Below are 14108 nucleotides of genomic sequence, written 5' to 3' on the forward strand. Positions count from 1 at the left end.
GAGAAGACAGTCATCTATGTACAGATCGAAATCTACTCCCTTGAGATGAAGAGAGTGGGTAACAGGCAGCGTGATCCAAGTGAAAAGCCATGGGGTCGTAGAAATTCCAAACAGAAGCACCCTCCACTGGTAGTGCACCCACTGAAAACAAACTCAGGTACTTCCTGTGGTGTGCGAAAATGGGGACGTGCAGATAGGCGTCTTGTAGATCCAGACTGCCTAGCCAAGCTATGGGTGACAATTTGGCTCGGATCTGTTCCAATGACGTCATCTGGAAGTGTGGAGATTCGGCTAGATATAGGCTGTTGAAAGTTCCCATTGTGTGGATCATACACTTTTTGTTGGAATCTTTTTTTGGTACTAGGAAGATGTGTGAGTAGAACCCCGGGGAGAGATGAGGCTCCAGCACTGTCTCTACCGCTCTCTTCGTCAACAGAATGTCGATGTTTTTCAATGCTAGGAGAGCTTGTTGATCTTGTGAATACACACGCGACTGGGGAGTGGAAGTCCCGACCAATGGCAGTTTGTAGCCGGACTTTAGGATCTTGCTCACATATGGGTACCCCTGGAATGACCAGTTGGCCCAGAAGATCCCTAGTCTCCCACCTACTGGAGTTGGGTGAATCGTTACGACTGGGGGTGGGAGGTCACAGTCGTAGAAGTCCCTGGCTTCAACGTCCAGAGTAGGGGCACTTGCCCCTACCTTGTCCGGGCGTTGAAGAAGTATCACGGCCGCGTTCCTGGGGCTTGCACTGGGTGTCGGCATTCTTCACATGGCCGCGCCCCCTTCCAAAGGAGGAATGGATAGACTCCCTCCTTGGGATATACCTCTTTTTTCCACTGCCTCTGGCTCTGCCACGAAAGGCTGATCCCAATGCCTCAAAGGATGATAAGGCCACCTCTGTGTTGGTTAATTCCACATGTTGTTTATATACTGCAGGGATTCTTTCATCAAAGAGGAACTTACAGGTGAAAGGCGCACGAAGCAACTGCCGCTTGAACTCCTCCTGCCAACTACAAGCATCAAGGAAGCCAGAGCGACGTACCGATGTTGTCATGGGCAAAGCCGCCTGCACATGTCCGAGAAGATCGTGGAGCACCTTATTCTGCCAAGCAAAGATCTTAGTAAGGTGGTCAATCCTTGAGGCGTTATCGTCGGATAAGTCTGTCGCTGCCGCCAAGGTAGCAGAAGCCAGCACGGAAAACGGCTTAAGCATGCGCTTGAGTTCAGTATCGATGGCCGCCAATTTGGAATCCTGTACCTTGTAGGAAGACTGGGAGGAGCCCAATAGATGTTTGAGGGATTCATCCTGGACAGCCCCACTGTCCGTGAAATCCAAGCTGTGAATTTTATAATCAGACCTCCTGGACTTAGATGCTCTAATAGTCAGGTTTAAGGATAGCTTTGCAAAATCCTCATCTAAAAGTGCCATGGCGTCCACAACCATAGGATGTGGTGGGATGAGCAGCTCTGGGGACAAGTGAAGAGCTGCTGGGTTGCTAGAATCCGCCGAAGGAGAAGGGCAGTCTGGTAGCCTGTCAGTGATCCACTCAAAGACTGATGATAAGGGTAAGTAAGTCCCATCATCATTGCCAACATCCCCTGCCTCCTCATCATAATCTGGGCAAAAGAACTGCTCTTCTAAGTCTTAGATGAGACCCGATATGACTCAGGCGACCGTGAGCACCAAGTCCTAGAGGAGCGCCGAGTTGATCTGGACCAAGAATGTAATCGACGTCTACCCCTAGCAGAACGGGAATCCTCCTCCAAAAGGCGTTGTGGGGATCGTGAGTTCCACACTTCACAATACCGGCAACGACCATCAATCAAGCAGGCTTTAGATGCACAATCCGGACACCAAGGGTGAGGATCTTTCTGCCCCTTGCAGAGAGTGCAAAACTGGCAAGTCATACACAGTTAACTGCAACAGACAAAACATCCACATAACAAAACATTGAAACCAATGCTAGGAGGAGAGAAAAACACCTCTATACCAGAAATGCAGCACCAACGCACCCCCACTATAAAGTAGGCATGCCCATGAGCTCGTGACAGCGAAGGGCAAATAACCAAAATGGCTGCCTGCGCTACATCACAATGTAGCACAAAAAAAACATATAAAAACAGTGAAACATGGCCAAGAACACCAATCGACATGGAAACCCACATGGAGGAAGGAAAACCAGCAAGTTATAATTCCCAACAGACATCATGCCTCATTCACACACAATGCTTGACAAACCCACCCCGAAGTGAGAGAAAAAATAAAACGAGGTAACAAGGTAAGTGCAATTAAATAATCCCTTAGCTTGACACACACCTAAGGGATACAAACTATACCTACCCGTCAGGAAACAACTTTATTGAACCACAAAGTAGGTAAACTTAAATCGAACATCATCTGAACAGATGAACACTAGAAGTAAAAGTGATTTTGGATTGTTCGTGCTTGCGCGAGTGGGGAGATCACGTCACTTCCGTGACTACATTCATGGATTACATGAGGTAGCCATCTAGGGAATGGCGATTCAACGACTGTTTGATCGCTTCTAGCGAAGCTTGAGGTAATATGCATAAGACCTATGATAAGGTAAGTTAAAAATTTAAAAGTATCCAAAGACTGTTGTAGACGCACATTAAGATCCTCATATATAAGACAATGAGAGTTTCCTAAGGCTTTGATTCTGTCCATCTTCGGGATCAGGGAACATAAACAAACATCGAGGGTACATCAACCCATGCACCCCTCGTGACCAGTGAACAACTTATAATGTTGAAGGAGGAATGTCTAAGCTATTCTTGATGTAAATTTAATTTACTTAATATTACAATAATGAGAATTTTTTGTGTGCGGGGAAGAGGAAACGGCATGACAAGAGTTTTTCTGGGTCTTTGATGGGACTTCATGGCTAAGAACCAACTGCCAGGGCAGCCAGATAGAACATTAAGTTTATCACCATAGTCCATCATACTCAAGCTAGACAACACGGAAGATCTTGTGCTTCGTCCCGTCAGGGTTCTGAAGATTTACACCACTACAGGCTGTGCATGTGCCTGTTAATCCCATTATCAACAACCTCATCAGTGGAAGTCTCCCATTCTATGGTACAGTCTACCATCTGCCAAGCCTACACGTTCACTGCTCTTCCCCTTCTAGCTGCAATGAACCCTCATGAGACATAGGATTCAGCTTTGATGATGGCTTTTCACAGCAAATGCTTGTTTATCTAAAGAATGGAAGGGTACTGAAGGAGACAGCCTATGCTTCCCACTAGCTATGCAGGATATGAGTGACTGATGTTGTAGAACTTCATCAGTCTGGTCTCCTGGTAACGGCACAGTTTTTGAACCAACAACACTAATAGTGAAGAAGAAGAAGAAAAGAAGAAGAAAATTATTTTATTTATGTGTCACGTGCTGTGGTACAAAATATATATACATATCACCATATATTAAAAACAGCACCCTGCCAGTTGGCCTATGAGACACAAGATCACACATACATTACATACAATACACATCACACCTGTATACCATCGATACATACATACACGCACCCCCCACACACGCACACATCCCCTACCCACACCCGCCAAAGATTCGGGAAGTAGGGCTCCAAGGAGGTAATGTGTTTCCATAGATCATATCTTAAATCAGAATAAAACTTGCATACAGTTGCATGCATTAGAGTCACACATTTTACAAATCCTTTCATCCAAAGGGACAATTGGTCGTGAGAATGTCCTAATCTCTACTTCAAGAGATAAAGTACCTGTACGTAATTTGGTGCGTGAACTGCCATAAGATCGGTCCATGATGAGTTGCACATATGATTCAGTGTTAAGTGAGTTCTTAAAAAGTCTTTATGTTCTAAGTTTGTTAACGTTGGAGAGCTCTCTATCATTCCACAGCTGGCGTAACCAGTCGTGATGATCATTCGATATAAGCCAGGCCTTAATGTAATTTATGTCTTAAGGTCTTAAACTGAACATGTCTAAAATAGGCAACTGCCATGAACTGATAAATGTGAGAATCTTGTTGGTCCATCATTTACAACAATTTTGGGACCACACATTGATTTTACTACTCACTCGGTTAATGTCACAGTTTTGTAGGTAATACCAGAGTCGTAACATTTCTAATTTTTGCTTCGTAAAAGGTGAAGTCGAGCCCATATCTCCTCGGACTGATAAGTTTGGTGACTTACTACCCACCCTAAGAAAGAACCTACATGCTCGGTTTTGTACCGCATTTTTGCGACTAAACTGATGTGTGCCCCACACCGCAGCTCCATATGAGAGAATCGGTTGTACAAGGTTTTCATACAGCTTGTTGAACACCTTGTAAGCCATACCTCCACAAGCTTTAAATTTACATACTATTACACCAAGGGCACAGTGTGCTGACTTAGCAATTTCCTTGGCCGTGAAGTTGAAATCAAGGTGTTCATGGAACCAAATGCCAATAGTGATATCAGCCATGCACGGGATGTGTGTTACCTTGTACAAAGTGGATAATGATGAACTCTATTTCATCTCTGTGCTACTTCCCTTGGGCAAAGATCTACCTCACATCACATGCCACAGTATTGAAGTACAGTCATTGTTAAGCGACTTTGTCATAGATTGTGAGGACAGCCTGGTACTGTGATGAAAAGGCGACTGACCTTACTCTTACTTACTGACCTCTACTCCTCGAGCAATTACATGAGTAGATTTTTATGCAGTCCTGTCCTAAGTTGCCACTCACATCCTTGACAAAGCTTAAGCAAAGAAGCAAGGGTCATTCAATGGCGTGAAAAACTAAACGTTAAATCAGCTGAGCTTACTGGGCCATGTTCTTTTTCAACTGCCAGTGTGAATTGGGGAATGGTTTCAAAGCAGGGACTGTCCATATTATAATCGCAATTCTGAAGAGGATTGTGGTACACTGGGGTGAGATGTGGAATCATTTGAGCAGAAACATGTCTTGAATGAAAGATCTTACCTTCTTTATCTTTTTTATTTCATCCGTTTCTTCATTAACTTGATGACTTGAGCCAGTTTCCTTATGAAATTTCTGTAACTGAAAATAAACAGAATAAGCCATTAATACCCATACCAGTTACAACAATAAACAGAATAAGCCATCAATACCCAAACACTGAGTGGTCAACACCAGTTACTACAACAAACAGAAAAAGCCATCAATACCCAAACACAGAGTGGTCAACACCAGTTACAACAACAAACAGAATAAGCCATCAATACCCAAACACCGAGAGGTCAACACCAGTTACAACAACAAACAGAATAAGCCATCAATACCCAAACACTGAGTGGTCAACACCAGTTACTACAACAAACAGAATAAGCCATCAATACCCAAACACTGAGTGGTAAACACCAGTTACAACAACAAACAGAATAAGCCATTTATACCCATACACTGAGTGGTCAACACCAGTTACAACAACAAACAGAATAAGCCATCAATACCCAAACACCGAGAGGTCAACACCAGTTACAACAACAAACAGAATAAGCCATCAATACCCAAACACTGAGTGGTCAACACCAGTTACTACAACAAACAGAATAAGCCATCAATACCCAAACACTGAGTGGTAAACACCAGTTACAACAACAAACAGAATAAGCCATTTATACCCATACACTGAGTGGTCAACACCAGTTAAAACAACAAACAAAATAGCTCTCAATACCCAAACACTGAGTGGTCAACACCAGTTACAACAATAAACAGAATAAGCCATTAATCCCCATACACTGAGTAGTCAACACCAGTGGCAACACAACAAAATCTGAGGGGATTGGGAACCATACTGGAATGGTTATACCCCATTCTGCTGTAGAGCTGAAGTCATAACAACTGATTAAAAGTAATGGTCTACTTGTTTGCTATGTATAGTTTTCAATGAGTAGTTGTCACCCATAGTTTCATCCCCATAGTTTTCACTCCCTCAACAGTGACGGACAAAGGGACTGGGGCTACGGTCCACATTAGCAGAATTTCTTCACCTAAACAGTCAGGAGGCCGGATACCTTGCGTTTGATGGTGTAAACCTACACTTTTTATTTGTCATCTTTCTTTTGATGGTTAGTTAGTGAATTTATAACAGGTATAATTAGTGGTAACACAACTCAGGTTACTCAACAAAGGTTCCCATTTGGCATTTCTCCTGTCTGGAGTAAATATTCAACATTATAAATTAAGGTCTGTAGTGGCAAATGTATTGTATGTTATGTAATATGTGCATGTAAGTGATGCAAGAGGGTTTATCAGCTGAGTTACAAAAACAAACATAGATCAAAGGATTAACTGATAACACGCTGATTGATTAATTACTTTTAGATTTGTCAAAAGGCAGTGTGGGTAGATGTACTAATCTATACTGACTACTCCCTGTCATAAAGTGCGAGTGTAATGACAACATCCTCCCATCAAGGAATTAACCACCAGTGTGTTGATTGATTGATTGCTCATTATTGGTTAACTAATTTACTTAGAATGGCGGACATCATACATTTAGTTGCCAGGTGTGCTATCTTGGGTGACCAATGAGAGGTTTATCAGGTTTTCACCAATGTGAAAGACGTGAAACGATGTGTTACTTTTTCCCAAATTAGACTGTACTAAGAAACATGACATAGAGCAGGATTATTCACCAGCTTCAGATGAATGGAATATCATTCTTTTATGTGGATATTGATGGATACATTCCTGAATGAGGTAATAGCCTGACATTGTTGCTATAACTTTCGTCTGTCTTAAATTTAATATTTGCATTTTTTTAAAATTTATTTCTTGCAGCTTTCAGCAGAATCTGTACAATCTGTATTACAGAAAACATTCACTAGGTCACTAGATCACAATAGGGTGTGTGGGAAATATGATTCACATTGGCAATCTATACAATGTTTAGCTATTAAAATCATGTTAGAAATTCACTGTAAGTATAAGCAGACCATTTTTTTAAATTTTTTTTTATTAACTTTCAAAATGCATACAAATGTGACAAAGAACTAAACATAAATACCTACAACGTTTTTTCATACCACTGACAGATGAGTAAACTTCAAGGTGTTTGATTTGTTTTCATAATAACGAAGTAAAATGATGTCATCTTTGTTGATCAGTCTACTCATAAACTATCAATTGTGCATATGGGAGGCACATGAATTCTGGGATATTATCCGGGTACTCACGGGAGAAAAACAATAACAAAAGAAACCACCAGTCCATGCAAATTGCTCTGCATCGGTGCCCCTTTAATTACAAGGCACCTTTTTGTTTTGAGTGAACTCTAATTACATTAGCTAAATTGAGTAAAACTTATTCAAATGATTATTTCTGTCATTGTGCCTGTATATGAAGAATTAAGACAAGGCTCCCTCATTGTTAAATGGCAAACGCACAAGTCAACATTCAGTTCAGTTCAAAGGGAGGCAGGCACTTATAGTTTGGCATGGAATGCATGTGGACCCAGTTGTTTGTAACTCTTCATGCAATGATCCAACTGATCTCAAACTTCTGAAGTGGATATTTTGTCAGAGAACCTAATCACATTGTAAATCACCGATTTTATGAATTTGTATGAAAGAATCTGTCGATGTAACTGTCAACAAAATAAACTGCAAAACGCTGACTGCTTGCAGAGGGAGGGCGCCAGTGACCTGTAACAGCGGCTGTGTTGGGTCAGAATGATGTTCTTGTTAGATATCAAACCTCATCAAAACACAAGCAGAAATGTGTTTCATAAACAATAAAGTTTTCAAAGTGTCTATCATAGTGTTATGTTTAAAGGCAAAAAACCATAGTTTTCACACGTGTCTTCTGTATTGACCTGACACAAGTTTCAACCAAGCAACATCCAACAGAAACTTAAAAGATGACTATGAACAGTTTACTTACACACTTATGTGTATTATCTTCTCTGTTAGGCTGTGTTACCCATCTCACGTTTTGCTATTAAGTTTCATTTCAGCTATAAGTCCTACATCTGATGACTAGTTTGAATTAGTGACCAGGGCCCACTTCCACAAAAGCGCTACAATTAATGTAAATCTGTAAGATTGTGATCTTATGTTTCGACTTCAATTAACACACACTTGCACAAAGTGATTGTAGGCTAAGATCATTGTAACATACAATCAAAACTTATTTCCGGACCAAATGTATGGAGCTAAAATCATTGTAGTCTGTGACAAAATGGCATTCAAGTTAGTGTCTGTTTCATGCAAATAATCAGATTTACCTTTGGTTTTATATTGTATGAGTCACCTCAGCACTTAACAACACTGAGAATACACCACTGATTTAACGTCAGAAACATCGTTATTTGCAGTAGTGAACTAAACAACTACCTAGTCAATATCATAATGTACTATCCTCACTCAATTTAGTGTTGGAAGAAGTGTGAAACAGCATCCCCAGTTAGAATCAACATTTCCTACCAAGGTCAGATAACCCACAACATCAGTAGACTGCTCAAGAAAACTGCTGGTATATATGAGACCTTCAGTTCTGAAAAAACACTACAGACCATTCTGAAGGCCATTAGCAGATGTACATCAACCACGACCACTCACGAGCCCAGGGTCTGCATCTACAAGCTTATGTGTGACTGTGGCAGCATCTGCATACGAGAGACCTCTCGCCCAATTGACATTAGGCTGCTAGAGCACAAAACTTAAGAAGAGAAATCCGATCCAAAGTCAGCCCTTTTTGAACACATTGTGAACAATCCATCACACTCCATTGGTTCGCAAGCAACAACCATAATAGCATTGAACATCCATGATTGGCAACGATGCAAAATTTCAGAAGCTATCAACATTAAGAGATTAGCCCCACAGATGAACAGAGACCAAGGGGTTTACCTACCCAATGCCTGGGAAATTAATTAGATGCAGTCATCCGTTAATCCACTGTTACAGCTTCATCCCAACCCTTAATATTTTATTCTACCTCTTGTATATCGTTAGACTATTTGTACACATCAGACACATTAGCTTCTGTTGCTTAATCCACTGAAACAACACCATACCAGCTTTTGTATATTTTAATTTTCTTTTATCTGCTTTTTACAGGTCCACTCACTAGGCCTTTTCCTGTTGTTCATCCATTTCGATTATTCTCCGCTAAATTTAGCACGAGAGCTCCCACTACACCAGATGAGTTGGCTTGCCACAGAACAATTCTTTGGCTAGCAAAGAGGGGGTGCGTTGGATGGAACTTGACAAGGTGATTGGTGTACAAGTCAAGGCAATGCAGTGACCTTCCAGTGCCGTGGTAATCCACCTGGAATCGAACGACCTTTGCTCCACAAAGTTCAGCTAGCAGCTAAGCAATATGGAGGCTTCAGTTAAGCAGCTACATGTTCACCTGCCTAACTCAAAGGTCTTATACTCCAACATCTTGCCTTGTCTTAACACACAGGACCCATGTAAAGTGTCTAGCCAACCATTTTAGCCAAATCCCAAACTTTGAAGTGATCCCCACCCACAGATGGTGGCCATGGACCCATCCTGGTTACAGTGTGATGGAACTCACTTTAGCAGTAAAGGGTTTTGGCAGTTCATCAGGGACATAAACAATGCCTTGGTACATATTTTCAAGCAAGTGTAAGAGGTAAGTCGATTGTAATATGAATCAATCATAGCGGGTACACTTATCTTCAGCGTTAGCCATATGGTGTACCCCACACTGTTGTGCTAGGTGGCATGGTTCTTGTGGGCTACTTCTTCTCACATAACAACAAAACTCATAAGAATATGTATATGTTAAGCAGGCTTTCCAGTTACCTGCTTTCTTGTGGGAAGCTTTGCTGGATTTGGGGAGTGTAGTAACAGCTATAAGTTATGTATTGGGGCCTGACGGCATTTGCTCCCATTTACAATAGTTACACCTGCAACGTTTCCATCATTTGGGCCTGAGTATTGATAAGAGATTTAGCAATTACAAAGCTGGGCCTGGTGGTGTTTGCTCCCAGTTTTTACCAGCAGCATTGGTCAGGTTGCACTGTTTCCGTCACTTGGGTCTTGGCATTCTTTGGCTAGTAACAATTATGTTGGCAACGCGAGTTTCCACACAGCCAAAATGTTTCAGGTTATATTATAAGCATTCCATTTCGAAATTGGGGTAGCTCACAAGAACTTCCACACGCTTAGCTAGTTGCGTGTCTGTTTTTCCTTCAACATAGTCCTCTCCTCAGGAAGGTGTTTTTTTTACTGCAATACCAAACAATAATTAAGAGTTATCTGATCGATCACTTTGAATAGCTGCAACTACAGCTTTGACACAGTTATCAGCCATGAGGCATAGTTTGCTAACACTTTTGGATAATGTTATTTCATCAGATATGTTAGTAATGAGAAGCTTTTATTGACCTTATCACTGAAATTTAGTTCTATTCTTATACAGTATTTAACATTTGATACCAAATGCATTGTTTGGTTTTTATATCATTACAAATTCAGTCCTCTGCTATGTATAAGTAGTAAAACTACAGTGGCCCCCATTATGGCAGCCATTTTAAATTCTGGGTAATATGTTTAAATTCCTAATGACATGCCATCATTTTAGAAGTAAAGACGAAACATTGAAGTCAGAATGGAAGTGATCCAATTGATAGTAGTAAAACTATCCATGATTAACTTTGAGCTGTTTTGGGGCAGCAAACCAAATGTGACAAAAATGCTTGCTGACCCCATCACATAAAATGGCCTGTGAAAAAAAGATACCACAATTTGAGAGTATTACCAACCTTTTCATGAGCATTGGGACATCATACTAACTGAAAGCACTGTCAAACAAAATCATTACTGGGGAGGCAAACAAAACCCTACTTCTAAAATACTGGTGGAAATGCTAGAAAAATGCTTTTTAGGCTTAACATTTTTATAAAGGTGATAAATGTTCTATGTTGTCAATGTATCAACTTGACTATAGTGTACATAATTTTTACTTCAACTGATTTAACATTCCCATGCATTTAAAGGGCAGATTCCAGGAGAGGATTTGGTACCAAAACTAACAACTCCGGATGTTTTTCTGAGTGTAACAAGAGAAATCTGAAATAGTCTTTGCATTTATGCTAATTATACATTTGATGTAAAAATATGAACTTAAGTTTTTCATGAACAAATAAATGTTGAGATCCTTGACAACTTCGACAAGGGAGAGACTAAAAGGGTGGTTTACAAATTTATGAGAAAAATATTCCATGTACATGCATGATTATCAGAGAGGAAATTAAGGACAGCATCAACATTTCCAAAACCACCCTCATCATTGCCCTCCATTAGATGGGGTTTAAGTACACAGCCCGTGGTGATGACAGAGCTGTCCTCAGGGGAGAAGACATGATGGAGCTGACATCAGTGTTTGACACCTGTTGTAATCCCAATGCATGAGGACAAGGATTCAGACTCTTCCTACTTGTCTTCATTCCAGTGTCTGTTACAGTTGAATACTTGCAAAAGGTTTATGTGTCTTTCACACAATTGGCTTCATACATATTGCGCCATCATTAATTTACTTTGATTAATTGATTAGTTTCATACAGTGACTCTTCAGCAAACAAATAACATAAAGAGTTATCAGTGCTTGTCCAATTCTTTGTCGACAAAGCCAGATCTCATCACTAACAACATGTCTGTTGGCCAGTGTTCACTACTAGATTGACTTGATCAAATAATATCCATATTTTTAATGAAATATGACATGCAAATTATGTATTTGAATGTTGCACATTTCTACAAGCAATGAAAAAAAAAACAAGTGGTGGGATTCTTTCTAATGCACAATGATTCAATGTTTTCCTCAAAACAAACACACAGACACATTTACATAAATATATATTGTTGTTGGTGCGCAACAATATTGTGAATATGACATGATCCCTTATATAACCAATACGTATACTACACACACACATTTTCAACATTATGAAGACAAGAATCTATTGAGATGATCCCTCACCCGAGTGTGTGCCCGAGTGTCACTTTCACCTGTCAACAGGGCGTGCAAGTTGATGACAAAATAGAGGCAATATATACCATAATATCTCTGAATTTTAAACAAAAGTCAAAAAGCATTTCTGACTGTAGGCCCCTTTTAAGAGTCTCCTCCTGGACTGGTCGTAACTGGTATTTCATATGAAAATTCGGACTGAAACAAATTGGGTCACATTTTTTATGGGAACAAGCATTAGATGTTCAAACTTCATTGATGCTGTGTTTTCTGAGGGAATATTGATTAGAGTTTTCCCAGAAATTATTGAGAAAATCTTGTTTTCCTAATGCCCAAAACAGAATTTTAAAGTAGCTGTTGCATTACATAGTAAGGTACTCAATATGGGAAACAATTCTTGTAAGCTTAAGAAGGAACCTTACCATAGAGTTATCTGCCCTTGTGAAACTGACGACTCCCTTTGTTGATATGGCAGATTTGACCGCAGAAGGGAAAAGCAAGCTGGTTCTAGATTATTTTGAAAGGGGTCTGATTAATGCAAAACAGTTAGCTGGTCGACATGACATTCCTCTGTCTATATAGTATACAGAACTTTGAAGAACATTCCGGCAGGAGCTAGAACTGAGCACAAGTCAGGGGCAGGGAGGCCAATGAAGTTCAGTGCTATGGAAAATCTGTGATTTAGTCTGATTGTGAGTAGATTGTGAGTACACTGAAAAACCTGACAATAGCAGAAATGAGATGACAAGAATCTACTGATATGACTAACGGAGGAAATCCTCAGGTATGTAATGAAACCCTTTGACAAGAATTGTAAAGACTTAACTTGGTGAAAAAGTGCAGAATTTCCTCACCACTGATGACAAAAGAAAGATGTTAAAAGTGGTATAGCGCTCACAAGAATCAAGAATGGGATAATGGTTTCTTTTCTAATGACAGTTCTTTCTGGCTTTTTCCAAACTGTATGAAAATAGGGACAACAGACACCAGTACCCAAAATGTAGCACTAAATTCTCATGTGGGGTGGGATATTATCATGTGTAGTGACACCAATGAGTACTTTCAATGGAAATTTGATGAAAGAACAATATATTGACATCTTAAATGATCATTTCCTTCCAACAGCCAGAATACTGTATGCAGGCTAGATGAAACAAGTTTAGACTGGCCCAGCTACAGCCCAGATCTGAACCCTACCGAAAATGTGTGCAGACAAATGAAGGACATAATGAACCAACAAGGGCTTAATGTTATAAACCAATAGTGTTGAGGATAAAGAAAGAAGTGGTTGAATATTGGGGATACTCTGAAACACAATTTCCTGTAAACTTTGATCAGTACCTAGTCACATTCAGTCATGTACTGCAGGGAATGGAGGGATCACAAAGTACAGAAAAGATACTTAGACTGTAAGGGAATCATATGTCAACATATTCATATAAGTACAATTACTATTCTTTATATACATGTTTAGATATTTGCCAAAACAATAATTCTCAATAATTTCTTGAAATACTATAAAGTGCAAGGAAATACATTTGACAGAATTGAATAGCAATGTCAAAATTTCATGTTATTACTGAGATATGTAAAATATAAACCAGTGTATGCTAACCTCAGCTTTGAGTTTCTTCACCTCTGCTGCCAGTTCCTCTGTCTGCTGAACATAGTGCCACTTGGCCTGCCTTTCACTGTCAAGAATCTGTAGAAGGTGCAAGTGTTTCTGCTCCAGTTCTTCTTTCTGCTCCAACACCTTGCCATAGCTGAATTATCATGAATTAAATCTCTATTCAATGTCTTGTTTTTGAACATAAACTACCAGTCAACAGAAAGTTATCACTGACTTTTTCACCAAAATATAGAAACAAAGGTGAATATAGATTAATGATAATTATTGTACAAACAAAAATAATTTTCCAACAATTTTCCCTGAAAATTAATTGCAATTTATTAAGAAAGAGTAAAGTCGGGGACTCAAGTGTGACCAATCTGGGCATTCAGACATGCCAACACACATCTCCCCATTGACATTGTCAGTCAGCAGATGATGTCATCAGGACTCCTGTTCCGCATGTCCAAGAAAGTATGTTTCAATTCCTGTCTGTTTGGAGGAGGCAAAACACACTGTCTC

The 14108-nt window shown here is 40.1% G+C and overlaps 1 protein-coding gene across 2 annotated transcripts in view; it reads right to left on the bottom strand.

Annotated features, from left to right (window-relative positions):
* LOC137278153 (ras-specific guanine nucleotide-releasing factor 2-like) overlaps positions 1-14108 on the bottom strand; it is an 802775-nt gene that overhangs the window by 691661 nt on the left and 97006 nt on the right. For both annotated transcript variants that reach the window (XM_067810323.1, XM_067810322.1), the window contains 2 exons: positions 13593-13740; positions 4988-5065 (listed from right to left, as the gene is read on the bottom strand). In XM_067810323.1, coding sequence (XP_067666424.1) covers positions 4988-5065; positions 13593-13740 — 226 coding nt within the window. The remainder of the gene's footprint in view (positions 1-4987; positions 5066-13592; positions 13741-14108) is intronic.

Source organism: Haliotis asinina, chromosome 3, assembly GCF_037392515.1.
Source record: "Haliotis asinina isolate JCU_RB_2024 chromosome 3, JCU_Hal_asi_v2, whole genome shotgun sequence".
Lineage (NCBI taxonomy): Eukaryota > Metazoa > Mollusca > Gastropoda > Lepetellida > Haliotidae > Haliotis > Haliotis asinina.